This window comes from Vidua macroura, chromosome 8 (genome assembly GCF_024509145.1).
Source record: "Vidua macroura isolate BioBank_ID:100142 chromosome 8, ASM2450914v1, whole genome shotgun sequence".
NCBI lineage: Eukaryota > Metazoa > Chordata > Aves > Passeriformes > Viduidae > Vidua > Vidua macroura.
The window spans coordinates 32,731,493-32,750,235 of NC_071578.1; the positions used below are offsets into that span (position 1 = coordinate 32,731,493).

The window sequence follows — 18,743 nt, forward strand, 5'->3', positions numbered from 1 at the left end:
TTCTAACTTTGCTCCAGTTCCTGTTTCAGTGAGAAAAAGGCTGCTGGGAAAAGGAAGAACTAGAGAAAAAACTGTTCTGGGGAATTAAAAGACAATTTAATCTTTCTGATCAATCTTTCCAAATTTAATGTAATTCTGTTCCAGTGATGAGGCTGTTCCAGAGTTACAATTCCCTACATCTTTTCCTGCTCTGTGGGCACAACCAGCAACCCCAAACAGTCCAAGGTGACTCCTCCCAAGGCAGGGACTGTGGGGTTTTGGGCATGCATGCTTTCATAACTTATTTTTTTCCATGTCACTGCTGAATCCTGATGGACCAGTGCTCCTGGCAAGGTGTGGATTCTGATTCCCACTTGAATCAGCAGCCCTGGTGTATGAAATATGGGATTTCTGGGCCAACAGATCCTGCACAGCTCTCAATTTCCTCCTGCTCATTGCTCTCACTCCTGGCAGGGCCATAAATCCCAGGAAATATTTATGGATATAATTTAGCAGTGTCCGTGTGGCAGAGCTGAAAGTTGAGATTCACACTTACAGAGGGAGAGCTGCAAACACAGGGGTGGGAAAAGCTCTGAGATGGGAAATTGTGATTTAAAAACTGTGACATCAAAAGGACCTGGAGCTGCTGGAGTGAATCCAGAGGAGGCCACAGAACTGCTCCAAGGGCTGAAGCCCCTCTGCTCTGGAGCCAGGCTGGCAGAGCTGGGGGTGTTCACCTGGGGAGGAGAAGGCTCCAGGGAGAGCTCAGAGCCCCTGCCAGAGCCTAAAGGGGCTCCAGGAGAGCTGGAGAGGGACTGGGGACAAGGGATGGAGGGACAGGACACAGGGAATGGCTTCCCACTGCCAGAGGGCAGGGATGGATGGGATATTGGGAAGGAATTGTTCCCTGGGAGGGTGGGCAGGCCCTGGTACAGGGTGCCCAGAGCAGCTGGGGCTGCCCCTGGATCCCTGGCAATGTCCAAGGCCAGGCTGGACAGGGCTTGGAGCAGCCTGGGACAGTGGAAGGTGTCCCTGCCCATAGCAGGGGTGGCACTGGGTGGGCTTTGAGTTCCTTCCAACCCTTCCAGCTGGAATTCTGACATTTAAAACACGTCACTGTGCAGGACAAGTCCCAGCTCACCTGTCCCTGAGAATTGTCCAGAGCTCTCCCCCCAGGCAGGCCTCCATCAGCATGTACAGGTACTTGCTGTCCTTGAATGTCCTGTAGAGTCTGCGAGTGGCAACCAGAAAATCACAAATAAATCCATTACCAAAGCACTAAACTCACTGGTTTGACAGAGTTTAAAGGAGCTGAAATGCTCTTCTTCTTGTCCTCCCAGGAAGGAATGTGGAGGAAAAACTGCCTCAAGGGATGGGCCAGGCTTTGTGAACCCATCCTCGAGTTCTGAACTGTGCTCTAAAATCCATCCTCTGTGCTCAACAGGATTTTCTAATGATATTACATCAATTGGACTTATAGATATTTTTAATAATGTTAAATAACTATGGTGAAAAAACCCAGAGATTCTTTTTTTTACTTGATTTTAATGTTCAGCAGCTTTTGTACTTTCTATTCCATGTGTGGCTTTATCCAGTCAGGCTTCCAGCAGGGTGTGGATACAGGGAAGGTTTCTTTGCAGATAGTTTGGATAGTAATTTTAATTTTTGTAAATTTTTATGGTAATTAATTAAGTAATTAATTTTTGCAATTAATTTGTAATTTTTGGATAATAATTTTAACAATTTCTGCAGCATAAATGAATGCTGAGGGTGACTCCTGGTGCAATTCCTGCATTCCTGGCAGTTTCCAAGAGTTAAAAATTCAGCAATTAAAAATTCCAGGAGTTAAAAATTCAAAAGCTGCTGCCACACAATGGAAATGAAACAAGGTGGGTTTTGCAGATTCCAGCTCTTCTCTGCTAATCCCAGTCATTCTTTTGACAGAGCTGTGGGATGGATCAGCAGGAAAACACTGCAGGGTTTGGTTCCTTTGGAAGACATCAACTTTTATTTATATAAAACAAATGGTCAGTTATAACTGACCATTAAATAAAGCTAATATTGATGGTTTTAACAAAAATCCCCCCCATTTATTTCTTGGCACTTGGACAAAATATAATTTATCTTAATACACATTTAATTGCTATTAAAGTTTACAGAAAATTTCAAGAATCCAAAATATAATTTCATGGTTTTAATTGTTTGGTAATTTAAATATTACTGAAAGACTTTCCCTAATTAAGGCAGCCCTGCTGAAAATTTTACAGGCATTAAATCTGGCCTAAAATGCACAGATTAAAAAAAAAAAAAATCAAGTATTATTTATCAGCTATCATGGAAGCATAAAGTTTAAACACATGGAAGGACATTATTTCCTAAGTTTAAATTACACAATATTTGAATAACTTCTTTATTTATTTCCTTATTCCTTGAAATATTTGCACTTGTTTGGCCCCTGATCCAAGCCAGAGCATTTTGTTCTGTTTGAGTTTTAGTTTATGTAAAAGTCAATTTTATTTAGTGCCATTTGGCCTTTCCTGCTCCTTTTGCCTGGTTTAATTAATTTTAATAATTAAACCCAATTATTCTTCAAAGACTTTTTAACAAACACAATGAATTAAGAAAACAATCAAGTTCTTCAGGAATTTTGTCTTTCCCATTCTAATATCCCAGAGGGTTGTGGCCTTGCTCCGAGATTATTTTAAACTCACCTTTCATCTATCAGCTCAAAACTGAATTAATGTACTGAAATATTCAAATTTCTGCCCATTGCACCCCCCCCCCCCCCCCAAAAAATTATCCCAATGGGTTCACAAAATGGAATAAACAAGTTATTGAGTAAACAATAAGTAAGTTGAATAATTTTAGGATAGATACTATAGGAAAACTTCAAATCCCTGTGGATGGGCAAGAGGAGAAGCTTGATAAATCAAATATTTTCTAGCAATAGCAAAAGGTTGGAGTTTGTGACTTGGAAAACTTCTCAGAGCAGGGTTTCCATTGGATATTAAATATAATTCAGGGATGGTTGTTGTTGCAAAAGGTGGGAAACACTGCAGGATATAGAAGGAGAAGATGTACAGGTAAAACACCCTTGTTCTGCTTCCCTGCCGAAGGATGAAGAGTGGGAATTTCATTTATCAGCCATGAATATCACTGGCTCCATTAATAAATGTTTGGAGGCTCAGGTTCTGTTTAGGAGTGGGTATTTCTGGGAGTGGTGGCTTGCCTAGTCCTGCACTTCCCCTCCCATCCCAAAACAGCTCAGCCTTCCAAAAACCCAGAGGTTGCAATGGCCCACAGGGAATATTTGGCTCCAGCCTGGGTTACAAGGAATGTTTCTGGATCTAACAGCACATCCTAAAGGGAATGGCAGCCGGGCAGTGTCGGGCTCCAGTTGTCACCCATGAATCACAGCAGAAGCCATGGGCTCCAGGGGAATCCCAGGGATGAGCCTGGGAAGGAAACACCCCCTGAGTGCCCCGGCCTGGCCACGTGCTTCCCTTTGGATTCATCGCAGGGGTTTGGTTTCACCCTGGGTTCGTTTGCACCTCCTGAGCAATTTCTGGGAGCAGGGCTGATCTCCTAAGGCAGAGAAGTTTTCCAGGTATCTCTGAGAGTGGGATGAGGCAGCCTTGGCTTCAAGGTGGCTCCAGGGATCCTCAGCACCCACTGCTCCATCCTGACCTACAGCATTGAAAGAACCCCCTCTCTGTCCTCACAGTCCTTGAAAAGCCAGGGAATTCACAGAACCCCAGAATCACTGGGTTGGGTTGGAAGAGACCTCCAAAATAATCGAGTCCAACCCAACCCCAACACCTCAACTAAACCCTGGCACCCAGTGCCACATCCAGTCTGTTTATAAACACATCCAGGGATGGGGACTCCACCACCTCCTCGGGCACACCATTCCTGTACTTTATGACCCTTTCTGTAAAATACTTTTTCCTTATATCCAACCTGTATTTCCCTTGGTGCAGCTTGAGACTGAATGTTGTTATTAGGGTGGAACCAAAAATGCCTTGTACTCCTTTTATTCCCTGGAGATGTGCTTAGATTTGGGGCAGGGAGATGGTTGTAATGTGTTTGCCCATGAGGAGTCCAGGGATGCTGAACTTGAGTTGTCAAATATTCCCTGAAGAGAAATGCTGGACACAGCTGCTCATTGTCATGGCACTGTGCCATTTCAAAGGATGAAACCCTGCCTTCCAGCTTCCCTTAGTGGGAAGGAAAACTCAGCAATTGGGAAGGAAAAGGAAAATTAACTTTGAGCAGGGGCAAAGCCAAGTCATGATAAATACATACATACATACATACATACATACATATATATATATATATATATATATATATATATATATATTTACATGTATGTATAAATTCTTGATGGTGAATCCAGTGCCTAAAGGAGCTCCAAGAGAGCTGGTGAGGGACTTGGGTCAGGGGACACAGGGAATGGGTTCCCACTGCCAGAGGACAGGGATGGATAGGATATTGGGAAGGAATTGATATTGGGCAGGCCCTGGCACAGGGTGCCCAGAGCAGCTGGGGCTGCCCCTGAATCCCTGGCAGTGCCCAAGGCCAGGTTGGATGGGGCTTGGAGCAGCCTGGGACAGTGGAAGGTGTCCCTGCCCATGGCAGGGGTGGGATGGGATGGGCTTCAAGGTCCCTTCCAACCCAAACCAGTCGGGATTATCTGGCAGCACCAGCGAGCTCTGCCCAGCACCTTCCTCCTGCTCCACACCTCCCTTCCCTCGCAAGAGTGGAGCTGAAGGCTTTTCCCTTCAGGCTGGTCCCTGGGGGGATCCCTGGCACGCCAAGGCCCAGGGCAGAGGGTGGTACCTGACGATGAAGTCGGAGTGGGCGCTCTGCATGATCTGCTTCTCGGAGCGGATGTGCTCCTGCTGCCGCGTGTCCACGATGTGCCGCTTCTTCAGGATCTTCATGGCGAACGTCTTGGCCTCCTCGCTCTTCAGCTGCACCTGGGCACGGTAGGACAGGGTCACACACAGGCCACAGCCTGGCTGGAGTCCCACCTCCCTGCCAGCAATCCCACCTGCTGCCTTCCAGGAGTTCCTCCCACCTCTCCAGTCATGATCCAGGTTTCTAAATGCCACAATTTTTAGGGAAAAGCCAAATGTCGGTGTTGCTCTGGGGTCAGGAGATGTTGCCAGTTAACATCCGGCTTCCCCAGCCCCCTCTCTTCCAGGTCACCCCACCTGTGCTGGCTCTGGCTGGGAATTGCAGAGCTGGGATGCCTGCAGAGGATGAGCAGACCTGGATTCCCAGCAGCACTGCCTGCTCACGGCTTTGCTTCTCACCTTAAGCCTCTGCCCCCTGTTTTTAGCCTGGTTCTCCAAGCTGAGGCTGACAGGAGTTGTTTGCTTGCTCTCGGGGTAACCCTGGCAACTTCTGAACCCTGAGCCACCCCGAGGGACGGGTCTCTGTCCCAAAGCCAGCTGGAAGGCAGCCACCCTTCCCATCCTGGCCAAGCCTCTCAAAGAAACCCCGCTGTTGACCTCCCAGGCCTCCAAGTCTGCTAAATTCCCCCGGCAGCTGCTCATAACAATATTCCAGTGAGGTGCTTGCCCCGCTGTCGAGCACGAGGTGCCATCTGGCAACTTTTGTTTTGGTGTCCTTGTAGGAATTTGGCTTCTGCCAGAAGGAAGCAGCTTGGCTGTCACTGAGTCCCGTCAGAAACCCAGCCTGCCTTTAGGGTTAGAAGGCAACACTCACTCAATCAGAATGGATTTAGTGTCAGATCTCTTTTTTTATTGTTTTACTGACAGGAATCTGGGTGGATATGAGATACGGCACCTTGGAATGTGCTGAGTTGGAAGAGCCCCTCAAGGATGATTCAGTCCAACTCCTGGCCCTCAGACACCTCAACAATCCCACCATGTTCCCGGGAGTATTATCCAAACTTTTCCCATGGCTTTTCCCAGACCACACCCCCTAAACTTGAACAGTGTCTTGTCCACCTACTTTGTTCTGTCATAGTTCAGGGATCAGGGAAACACCAGGAGGGATGGGATCCCCAGGGAAATATCAGGAGGGATGGGATCCCCAACATCCCCAGAAATCAAATTGAGAGCCTCAAGTCCACAAGGACACACAGACCTTAAGGAAATCAATCCCAACAGGTTGGTCCTCAGCTGACAGAGCGGTTTCCAACATCACCACCACAAATAATTTAAAGTCTAACAAATGGGAGGTCCCCCATCTCTGGCCAAAGTTTTCATCATTAAACTCTTCTTTTTTATACATATACATATAAGCCAGATTTCTGGTTTCTCATTCCCCACAGCCCCAAGAATTTCCAAGCCCACATAAAACTTTTGTTTTTCCAAAGTTCCTGTCTGGTTTTTCCACATTGAGTTTCACCCTTCTAATACTATCTTTGCTTTGTTTGCTATTTTATTTTCAGAGAAACACATCACGAAGACACAAACAATGTCCAAAAAGTAAAGCAGGACATTCTTCCCCATCACTGCTGCCCCATTATTCCTTATCCTGGTTTTAACACAGCTCCAAGCACAAATGAATTATGCATTTTTGGCCAACTAAAAGTGATAAAAACACTTTTGGTTTGGGATTAAGGTTTGGTTTCTATTTTTTTTAAAGTCTTATTTTGAATAAATGGCTTCAGTTTAACTGTTTGGATGAAATATTGGATATTATCCCATCTGAATCAAGCCAGGAGAGCAGGGAGGTGGCACACAGGGATCAAAGACCTAATGAAAATCAAGGTGAAATCTGAGCAGAATTTCCCAAAACTTAAAACCAAGAAATAAAATTTGGGAGGACTAAGGATAAACCTGTGGAGAACTTATCCCTCTTTCTTTTGCTGGGAATCCAGATTCCTTGGCTTCCCACTGGACCAGTCCATGTGGTGATGGACAAGCACCACCACTGCCCCCCAAATTATTTCATACCAAAGCCTTTGCAAATTCCCATCAGATTCTTCAGATCAGATCTGTTCTCTTTCAGCCTGTATTTTTTAATATTAGGTTGTCCACACATAAAAATAATCAAGAAAGCAGCTCCAAGGAGCAAAATTGAGTGTTTCTTGGTAGATTTAGGCATCAAACAATAAAAAAAATAATATTTAGCACTCTAAATTCACTTGAAATTCCTGTTTCCCTAATGTTAATCTGTACCAGGCATCAGTGTGAAAATAAACCCAACAACCTGGTGGAGACTCCAGGGAATAAATTCCAATATCACAAAACAAAGCATGCTGGGAATAAATCCAAGTGTGTCCCTTTATTTATTACCACAGCTTTTGATCACCTCATTTTTGTGTCTCTCATGAAAAAAGCTGTTTAAAAAAATTTAATTACTATTCTGTCAGGGATGGAGAGCCTGGGGAAGTCACTTGTTTTCCTATACTTCCAAGTAAATCCAAGGAAGTAAATTTACAGGAGGAAGAAGGCAGGGAGTTTATTTGGTGTTTGAGGATGTCCTCACTGCTGCAAATATTAAATCTAGAAAAAGCAGCAGAAATTATTATTATATTAAACATATTAATATATAAAAATAACCAATATAGTATATTATTATTATTTTTTTTTTAATATAGAACAGGCAGCTGCAATTAGCTCATGCAATGCTTAGACCTGATGCCACCAGAGAATTCAGATCCATTTTCCATTCCCAGTCCTTTGCAAGGCAGAGAATTTGTGGGAATTTGAAAGCACAGAGGGATTAATTTGCATTACAAGTGCTGATGAACCAGAGCTGTCCAGGTACAGAATCCAAGGGCCATTTTTTGGATCGATCACCTGGAAAATGAGCCCTGGAGGCTTTTCCTCATTTTCCAGCCTGCCTGAGCCCACTCCTTGCTCTGCTCTCTGTCAGGTGACTTTGAGGACTATTTTATGATATAAACGTGGGAAAACCCAGGTCACTTCTATTATTCTTACCAATAATAGATTTTAGTATTAATGTTATGTTAATTAATACAAAAAATACTCTCACGTCCAATCCCAATCTCATTCCAAAATAAGAAAAAAACATGTAGGAGTCACCTGGATTTTTTTTTTTTTAATTAAAAAAAAAAAACAAACAGGATTAATTCTGAGAAGATGAGAAGGGGTGGCTAAGAACACTCTGTGTTTCAATCCTGATGGGAAAACCAGCCCAGGGAGCTACAGGAACCACAAGGACTTTGGATTTGAGCTCAGAAGGTGGAAGAAAAATTATTGAATAAAAAATGTTTTTATTTTACATGGAGATATAAAACGTACATAAAATATCTGTTGCATCTATATGTGCACAGCTAATATAAATATGGAATATATACAGGTGTAAATGCAGTGCAAGGTGTCCCTGCCCATGGCAGGGGTGGAATGGGATGGGTTTTAAGGTCCCTTCCAACCCAAACCACTCTGAAATCCTATGGGCAAAGAAAGGCAGGGGAAAGGAAAGATACAGCCTCTCTGGCTTTTCCATGCCCTTGTTTCATAGGATCACAGCTGGCTCCTCCTGTTGGAACCACTCCAAATTCCTTCCTTTGCTTTATGGAACTTCTGCAGTTCCCAGGACACACAGAGCAGTCCAGGCCTGATTTTTGTCTGGTTTTTAACACTTACACAGAAATAAATGTGGTTTTACAACTTGGTGCTTTCTCAGGCTGGCTGGGAAAAGGGGTATTGAGAGGATGAAACCCAAAGCTCAATGGAAAAGAGGAAAAAAGAGTTGTGTGTTTCTTATCCTTCCTCCTCCTCTGCCTGTATTCCCTATAAATCATCCCTACGTGTGTCATACACAGTCTGCAACTCCAGCAATTCCTGTGCTGATGCAATCCCAGCTGAGCTTGGGGAAGTGGAAACTTTCAGAAATATTTACCAGGATGCACAACAAACCCCCAGAGAAGGAATTATTTCCATGACTGAACATTCCAGGATATTTCCAAGGGATGGAGGGACAGGACACAGGGAATGGCTTCCTACTGCCAGAGGGCAGGAACGGATGGGACACTGGGAAGGAATTGTTCCCTGGGAGGGTGGGCAGGCCCTGGTACAGGGTGCCCAGAGCAGCTGGGGCTGCCCCTGGATCCCTGGCAATGTCCAAGGCCAGGCTGGATGGGGTTTGGAGCAGCCTGGGACAGTGGAAGGTGTCCCTGCTATGGCAGGGGTGGCACTGGATGAGCTTTGAGTTCCCCACTCACCCCAGTTTCCCTCTTTGTCCCTCTGAATTTCCACAACAACAAAGAAGTTTTTCCAAGGGAATTTTGCTTCCTGTGGAATTCTTCCAATAGAAAGGAGCCAGAAATCCGTGCTCTGCTGAAACGTGGCTATTTCCCCATCACATTAAAACAGCAGTGCTTTGGGAGCTGAGTTCCAAGTGCTCCTGTTTGCTGGGCATTCCAAGGTCCTGCATTTTCCCTGTTTCCCAGCTCGATCTGGTAGAACTAACAAAAATAGCAGCAGCTGTTGCTGAGAGCAGCGTTTGCAAGATGAGCTTTCCTAATCCAGACAGCTGCACTGCTGCGCGCACAGAGTGACTGCTCCTGTCCCAGCAAGAGGGGACAGCCTGTTTTTCCTACTGAACTGAGGATTCCTCTTCTCCCAGCAGGGAAGAGAATTCCCCACAATCAGCCAGGGGGAGTCGGGCTCTGCTGCCAGGAAACAGGGACAGGACACAGGGAAAGGGCCTCAAGCTGTGCCAGGGGAGGCTCAGCTTGGACAGCAGCAGGAATTTCTGCATGGAAAGGGTGCTCAGGCCTTGGCAGGGGCTGCCCAGGGAGCTTTGGAGTGCCCATCCCTGGAGGTGTCCAGGGAAGGCCTGGAGGTGGCACTCAGTGCTTCCTGGGACACCTCCAGGGATGGCACTCCAAAGCTCCCTGGGCAGCCCCTGCCAAGACCTGAGCACCCTTTCCATGCAGAAATTCCTGCTGCTGTCCAAGCTGAGCCTCCCCTGGCACAACTTAAGGCAATTCCAGACAATTAAACCCCAAAATCAGGAGATTTCCAAGAGGAAAAGGATCTTTCAAATAAAAAACTTTGCATTACCTAGGAAAAGCGGCTGGCTTGGGAATTGGAAATTGGACACAGTTGGAAATTTCCACCAATAAATATCTGGATCCTGCATCTGTCAGGCTATCAGAAGACAATTGCAGTTGGTCTTTCCTCATTATCTAATTAATTCACTAATGGCTTTGTTTACAACAGAGGCTGGAGGCTGGAAGAGATTTAATTGCACTTCAGAAGCTGGGGCCAGATTCTTCTTAAAACACAAATAAGCTGAAAAATTCCATTGTGTCCACTTTGTACAGAGCCCACAAAACATGGCTGTGACATTTTATGTGCATGTTTTAATTTGTGCCTTTAGAAATCCCCATATTGCAAAGGAATTTTGCTTTTTGGGGCCATCAGGAAGCCGGAAGGAGTGCAGAAGGCAAGGATGTGATTTTTAGTCTCCCTGTGCTCAGCCATCACCTATAGGAACCTATTCAATGGAAAAATTACTCAAATCCTGTATATTCAGCTACTCCAATGTATTTATTTCAGCTGTCAAAAATAATCTTGATTTAAACCCAGAAGAACTGACCTGGAGCAGATGCTCAGGAGCACAGGACTTGAGTGAAAAGGAAATTAAGAGCAATAAAGGTCAGCAGAGATGATTTCTGAGGGCTGGGGACACTTGTCCTCCATCCTGTCACATGAGGTGACATTCCCTATGCCAGTGGCACTTGAAATTCCAATTTTCCTGATGTTAATTCTGGATCCTACCCCAGAAGATGCTCAGCTGACATAAAGCAAGGAGGCTGAGCTGTAAAAAGGAGTGGATGCATCCCAAAAAGCCCACTCCTGCCATTTGCTGTGGTTTCTCCAACCCTGGATGGTTTTGGTTTATCCCTCAAGGAAAACCTAGATAAAAGTTGATTGCATAGCCCAGTTTGGGATGAAGAGGAGCATCCATAAGGATGGAAGAGGCACCAGGGAGCCACCAAAAAAACTGAGCAAAACCCACTCGTTCCAAAGCTTTGGAATTTTTTCCTGAGATACAGAAAACAAAACTGCCTGGAAAAGCGAGACAAAAGGGGATTTCCATGTGTAATATCTAAGGAATCAAAAATAATTTCTATTTTAGGCTGTCTAACCTAAAAGCCACGTCCTTGTGCATGCATGCATGGAAAGGACAACCTCTCCAAGGAACCAGCATTCCCAGAGGTGTCTGGAAAACCACATCCAATGGGACTGTTACTCCTTTTGGCCAATCCCAGCCCCAGACCTGCCAGTAGCCCCCCCAGCCACCACCAGTTGCCCTCTCCAGTGGTGACATTCTGAGGCTTCGTGCCCAAAGCTATAAAATCCCTTTTCCTTGCCACATCCTTCACTTTTTTGGATCCATTTTACTCCTGGAAAGCACAAAAACTGGGAATGTTTTCCAGGAACATTCCTTCACTTCCATATTCAGGCAATAAAGAGCCGATTCCTCCGATTTATTTTACATTTTTAGAAGTAGTAAACCATATTTTTAATGGAGGAAGTGGAAGCATCAGGCAGAAATTCCAGGCTCAGTTTTGACAAAAGGAATATTTTCTCGGCTTTGTAACAAAATTTCCTTCTGTGATAAAGAAAAACAACAAAATCTGCTGGGTTGAGCGATACTTTTAAATATGTTTTATCTGTGTGCAGTTCAGAGCTACAAAAAAATTGAGCTTATCCAGCATTTTCCTGCTCAGGAGAGGGGCACCCATCTTGGAAAAAAACCTCTGGGAATGTTTTTCCCACCTCAGGTGGCTCCAGGGCTTCTTGGAGGCTTCTGAGGTGTGAACATCTGCTCAGAATGGAATATTTCTACTCGAGCTGTCACCTTGAAGGGACAGAGCACCTCCTGCTCTTCTCTCCTGGGCCAGGGTCACACATCACCAGGGTGGAGTTTTTGTCACCTTAAAGCTGTAAGAGGCTGGCCATGTCACCTGGCCATGGCCACTGGTGAGGGTCCCACCAGCAGCCCCTCATGGAGACAAACCATGCACCTCCCCAGGAACACTTTGAGGTTGGCAAAACCCCTTAAAAATGAACCCAAAACCTTCACAAGGCTCAAACCAAGCCCCAAACTTGTGGGTCCCTCACTACAGGGCGGAGAAAATAGATGTTAATTTAGGAGGCAAATCCTTGGTGTCAGGAGAGGAGGGAGGGGCTTCAAAAGAGAGGTTGAGCATGACCTCCTGCTCTAAATCATCCTCAGCAGGTGATTCCTTCAAAAAACTCACAAATTAAATATTCATAAACAAAATAATCATACATTAAACCCCAAACCCCAGGAAGGGACCAGTGCTCCCACAGATGCTCTCTCCTCCACAGGATTTCACATCCAGCCAGGAAAAGTCAGGAATAAACCACAGAGAAGAGCAAGCTGAGGTTTGCACACCAAATTTCCTCTTTACATCACAAAAAACCACCGAAAACACCTCCTTTTGCCCATTTCACTATTCTTCAGCTCCCACAGGGTTTGGAGTGGAGGCTTCCCTGAGGTTTTGTGGTGGCAACAGTAACTCTGTTCCCCTTCTGCCCGGGCTTGCAGGAGTTCCTAACATACTGCATGAGTGTCCGGTGTCCGGAGCTCCTCCGTGGTGTAACCCAACTCCCTCTTCCTACTCCAAGGTTTTGTGTTGCCTTGGTGTTACAAACAGCTCACTTCTTGCTCTGGCTCTGCTTTAAAGGAGACCACAGAGCTCCAAAGCTCCAAGCAGAGCAAAAAGCAGGCTCAGATTTTGTCTCTTCCCTACAGTTCTGCACAAAACCAGGCCCTCTCTGGGATGTATTGCCATGAGTCAGGTGCTGAATGTTCAGCTTTGAGAATAACCAAGTGCAACCACTCTAGACTTGAATAAAAAAAGTGTAGGAGAGGCTTTCTGCTGTTACTCTGAATCTGGTTAAATAAGATTTTAGGTTGGTCTTCCAATCCCAGCACTCACCCAGTTCTCCAAGTTGTTTCTAAAAGGCCATAAATCAATGCCATAAACCACTTAAGAGAGAGAGGATATGTGTGCTCCTCTCTCAGCCTAGGACATAAATCCTTCTTGGCTACTGCAAAGCATTTATTGGTACATTTTTTATGTCTCAGGAAATGTACGTCAGCTTTCTTCACTAGATAATCCCAGCAGATCATTTTTCTCAGGGTTATTGGGGTGTAATAGCAAAGAAAATGAAGCCTTTAGCACAGCAGTTGTATTAGGATGTCACACAAAGAAGAAGAGGTCACCTACCAGCTCCACTCTCCCGAACCCGCCGACTCCCAGGGTGTCGATGATGTTGAAATCCGACAGTTTCAGGTTGGCAAAGAAGGCAGCTTCGGCTTCGTATCTGGAGGTTTTGAAGCGAAAAAATGGAAATTTCTTAGAGGTGCAAACCTGAGCAGTGCGTGCCACTGCCCCCAAGCTGTGGGAGCCTGGGCCAGCCTTTACCTGCTGCACTTCCATCTCAGCTCTCAAAATTCACTTCTAGCTCAGCATTCTGCAGCTCCCAATCCCAGCATGGCTCCGGAGAGCACGGTTTTCCAAGGGGCAATAGCAAACATCCCTACTGAGGGTGCAAAGCTGATGCCTGGCACTGCAATCCAGCTCCCAAGGCTGGGCAATTTCTATCCATCTTCTCCTGGGTGAGGCTTGCTTGTAAATATTTTGGTGTCTTTAAGGATTTTTGGAAAATAGAAGTCTTTCCTAGGAGTTTTTTATATCCACAGGCTGGCAGCAGTTTCTATAAATGTTTATTGGAAGTGGCAGGATCACTAAAGGTCCCTGGAGAGAAATCCCAGCCAGGTTTTATGAAATCAGATCTGATAAGCTGCAAATGCCTGAAATGAATGACTTCAGGCACAGATCAACATTCCTATAAGGATATCTTCACTTGTTCTCCTCCTATAAACCCACTGAGAGCAGCCATCCCAAGCCAGGAGGTTCCAAAATCCCGATGCTCTCTGTTTATCCCATGGCCAACTGCTCCACAACACCAAGCGGCTGAGTAAGGAACATGGAACTCCAACCTGTGCAAGCCTGCCAGAATCAGCCTCTCATGCCTATCCATGACCATAATTCCTCCAAAATAGCTCCTTGTTAAGGTTTAGGATATTTTTAGAAAGGCTTGGAGGGGAAATGGATGAGCAGGATCCGCCCCCTCCATAAAATGTGACATTTGTCTGCCGGAGAGTCCCTGGGTGTGTGCAACCTTTGGCTGCGGGTGACTTTATGGGAAAAGAGTTGGCTGGATTATGGAGGGAGGCCTGGAAGGTGCAGGGCTTCATTTTAGCTGGAACAGCTTGCAATTAACAGTAGGGCATAATCACTGGAGGCTTCACTTGTGCAGGGTAACAGCAGTGGGAAGATGAGCCACCATCCCACTCCTGTGGCCACCTGGCCAGCTTTGGGACATTCCCACCCTAATTATTTCATTAACAGATTCCCTTCAAACCACCTCCTCTGCTCTATTTAAAACCTCAATGCCAATGGGGGAGAGAGAGCAAAACTCTTATCATTTTCCAAGCAAAAAGGGAAAGCTACAAATAGGAGTCCTACAATGTGAAAGGTTACATCACGAAGCCCCAGATCTGAGGCAATAAAGCACAATTCTCTTCCAGGGGCTGCTGTCAACAAATAACTTCAGCTCTGCTTTATTTTTTATGCTGTCACCAGATCCTGTCGGTGACCTTGCTCCTGATGCATCTGACTTTGGAAGCCAATCAGCACAGAGCCTGCTGTGAACTTGGGATAACCTTGTGTGCCACAGCTGCTCATTGATCCCTTCGTACTCATCACGAGGTGAATACTGAGCTGGCACTAAAAAAGGATTTAAATGTCCTCTTTCAAATCACAGCAGAGCCATCATTTCAGGGCTGACAGAGCAGTAAGCACCTCTCATTTCCATGATGAATGGCCAGAGCAGTTAAACACCTTTAATGATTTCTAATTGCCAGCAAGATGAAATCCCAGTGTGGAAAATTTCCTGCCAACACACAAACAGATGTAAAATTTCAAGGCAAGGGTCACACAATGGTTTGGGTTGGAAGGGACCTTCAAGACCATCTGATTTCAACCTCCCTGACATGGGCAGGGACACCTTCCTGGGTAAGGAAGCTGAAATCTTTTGGATTTGCATTGGAACATGTCAAAAATACTGGTATTATTTTGCTTAGAAAAATACTTGCTGCATTCTTGGGATTGCTTTGGGAAATCCCTTGGCTAATTCCCTCTGCCACACTCCTTGGATGTAGTGTGAACACACAAGTGCAGCATAGCAGATGAGACAAATTGGATGCATTTTTTTTCTAAATGCAGTGCAACAAGCCTCCAAACCCCAGAAGAAATGCCAAAAATATGCAGTGAAACCAAAACACAGGTAAAATCAAGCAAACAAGCCTTTCCCATGCCCACTAACAACAGTCCCACTGGAATTCTGTTTTATTCCCAGCAACAAAAGTCCAAGTCCACTTAAACACCAAATTCCTGTAAATTAAGTCATTATGCATTCCAAAGCTGCTAAGCTGGAGAATAAATATCTTCAAATACAATTATTTCCAAGCTAAATCAGAACCCAGGGGTATGATCCTCATCATGAAGTTCAGAATTCCTTCCAAATTCCTGAAGCTGAGCGTGCTGCTCCCTGAGCAGAAGGGACAAATCCACCTGTGCTAGGGCAGGGTGCTTTTCTCCACTTTGGAGATGCCACAACCTCATGCCATTCCTCTTTAATCAGAAAGGCACTTTTATTGGAAATCCCAGCCTTATGCCAGTGCTTGGAGACTTTCCAAATAATCAAATGCTTTTCTGACTCTGGAAGAGTTCAAAATCCGGAATTAATTGATGGGAGGAGTGCTGGGAAGACACCTTGGAGGCACAAGTGGCATCACAGGCACACACTGGAGCTGTGCAGACACGAGGCCTGAACTTCCTGCACTGGGATTTCTGGGCTTGTTTGTCTCCAGTGGAAGTAGCTGCAATTAAGAAAGAAACTTCCCCTGGATATTTTGGTAACTGTGCTGCTCATCCCAGGTCAAAATGCCTGGAAAATCCTAGCTGGAAGTGCACAAAAAGAAAAGATCCAGGGAATGTGTGATCCAAAAGGAATGAACAGTCTGTTCTTTAATAAAGAGCTTTTAAAATGAAGCCTGAGCTTTTCACAGGAGCTGGTAGGACATCAGGAATCAACTCCCAGTGTGCTCCTAATGGAACTTTTTGCTTATTAAAGCAAGTTTTTGTCACCTACTGAGACTAGCCCAACCTTGGCAGAGCTCTCAGCCCACTCCTGAAGCTGACAGCAGAGTGGGACCTCAGAGAGCAGTACAGATGTTCAGCTCTGAGTTAGGCAGGAACATTCTGCAGAGCCTCCAAGCTCTTCTCCAAGATTTCCTGCAAATCTGAGTGGCAGAAACCTCTTGCACCTCCTCTGGAAGAGCTGGGGCTTGGTAACATCACACCTTTCCCTGCCTCCAAATAAAATATCTGTTCCTGAGGAGCTGCCTTGCCTCAGCCTCCTCGTGGCAGGGACAGGCACCACGTACAGGACACCAGAGCAATCAGGGGGCTCAGGAGGAAATTCCATCTTCCAATATCCCAGTCCTTTGAAATGGCAGTGCAGGAGCCACAGCCCAAATATCTGGGAAATGCTGTGCCCAAGGGCAGAGGAAATCCTGTGGCTCCTCACACTACTGGAGGTTTCCCAGCATTTAAATGAGCCACTGCCTCCTAGGATGATGACTGCTCTGAGAGATATTTCAAGCTTTGCCTCATAAAACTATGAACAACAACAAAAATAATGAAATAATCACATTGCCCAGGCAGCTGATAAACAAGAAAATGTGAGGAGCAAAGGTTTGCAATTACCCAACTGCTCAGCTCTGCTGAAGTAGCTCCTGATTCCCATCCTAACCATGTTGGGAAACATCAGACATCTGTTAGCAAACTGTCATATCCAGAGAAAACTTGGCTCCTCTCCACCTGCAGGCTGCCAGCCAGCCAGGAATTGCAACCAAATGAGAACCAACCACCCTGATGTGAGCAAATGCCACCAGTTTGGGGGGATAAGCCCAGAATTTGGGAGCCTTCCCCACTGACAGACACCAGCTTTGTTTAACAAGAAGCCTTTTACTTGGTTTTTTGGTCAGCCTGGTCACTACCTCACCCATCGCTGAGGAAATGCATCCCTGAAGATGGAAATTACAGAATCTCTGCAAAAACTGGGAAAAGTGGAGCTGCAGCACCTGGATGGTGATGATCAGAGCCAGCCTGCAAGGAGACACAGGTGAAGTGAGCCTGAGATCCACAGGAGGGCTGAGGAGGGAAATACATCCCAAAACTAAACCTTATTTCTGTGCTCACTAAAAGCCCTCTCCTTATGGTTTTAAGATACAGTGAGATTCTAAAGTCAGAGAATCATGGAATAGTTTGGCTTGGAAAGGACCTTCATGATCATGTTATTCCAGCCACCTTCCACTAGACCAGGCTGCTCCTGACCCTTTCTTGAACATTTCCAAGACAAGGTGGCCACAATTTATTACTTATTAAATGCTGCTTCAGCTGATGGGGCACTTAAAAAAAATCTGTGTAAAAGAAAGAAAAAAATTCCCCCAGATCTTCAGTTCTGTGACTATTCTTACTCTCCATCTGACTGTCCATATTTTAGTTGGGATGAAATGACCCACCTGGGTCTGGTCCATCCATGGGACCCTGCCTGCCTGGTACCCTGAAATCATGTAAAGCTCCCTACACTGGATTTGTGCTGTGTCAAAATTGAGTGCAGGTGAATAATGGGAAGTGGCAGCAATTCCTGTCACCAAGAGGCTTCGTCCTTGAAAGTGATGTAAGAAGGAGCAGATGCAGCAAATGGTGGCAGGGCTGCCACAGCTTCCCTTCCCTTCCCTTCCCTTCCCTTCCCTTCCCTTCCCTTCCCTTCCCTTCCCTTCCCTTCCCTTCCCTTCCCTTCCCTTCCCTTCCCTTCCCTTCCCTTCCCTTCCCTTCCCTTCCCTTCCCTTCCCTTCCCTTCCCTTCCCTTCCCTTCCCTTCCCTTCCCTTCCCTTCCCTTCCCTTCCCTTCCCTTCCCTTCCCTTCCTTTCCCTTCCCTTCCCTTCCCTTCCCTTCCCACTCCAATGACTTCAAATAGCTCAGGATCACGTCTTTCCCAGGGATTTGGGGCAATGGGGAATCTAGGAAGAGGTGAAAGTGAAAACAAAAGCACCTCGTGCTGTGTCCATGTGGGATGCTGAGGTTCAGCTGTGCCCTCTTTGAGGGGGCACAGGCAGGGGACAGAGGGCAGCAGGGACAGCCACAAGGCATCGACACAACCAGCAGGATCCAGAGCCTGGGAATGCCTGAAAGCAAATTCCTGGGAGGCACTGAGAGCAAATCCCTATTTATTTGTGGTGTGTTGCCACTCATCCTCTCAGAGGTCCCACGCCAGGTGCAAACCCTTCTTATCCAGCATTGCCTCTGGATATCAATCCATGGGGTCAGGACTTCCAGGGGGAGATGTTCCCTGATGAACCTTTGCAGCAGGAAAAAACAAGCAGGGCATGAACCCAACCCTTGTTGGGAAAGGCCAAACCTGCTCTCCAGACTTGTCCAGGATCTGAGCACTCCCAGGTCTCCATGCATTAGCTGGAAGGGGGTGCTGGCCCCAAAATGCCCCTCGGGCAGAGCAGGCAGTGAGAGCAGGGAGTAACAATGTCCTGCATGTATGGGTGAAGCCTTGAGAAGGCTGACCTAGAACAGAGGCTGGACAGAGCTAAAGAATAAAGTAGGGATTTGTTAAAAGGATCTC

The 18,743-nt window shown here is 45.9% G+C and overlaps 1 protein-coding gene across 2 annotated transcripts in view; it reads right to left on the minus strand.

Annotated features, from left to right (window-relative positions):
- Window positions 1-18,743, minus strand: part of PRKG1 (protein kinase cGMP-dependent 1) — a 384,810-nt gene that overhangs the window by 11,496 nt on the left and 354,571 nt on the right. For both annotated transcript variants that reach the window (XM_053983678.1, XM_053983677.1), the window contains exons 10-12: window positions 13,202-13,298; window positions 4,822-4,961; window positions 1,121-1,210 (exon numbers count right to left, since the gene is read on the minus strand). In XM_053983678.1, the coding sequence (XP_053839653.1) occupies window positions 1,121-1,210; window positions 4,822-4,961; window positions 13,202-13,298 (327 nt within the window). The remainder of the gene's footprint in view (window positions 1-1,120; window positions 1,211-4,821; window positions 4,962-13,201; window positions 13,299-18,743) is intronic.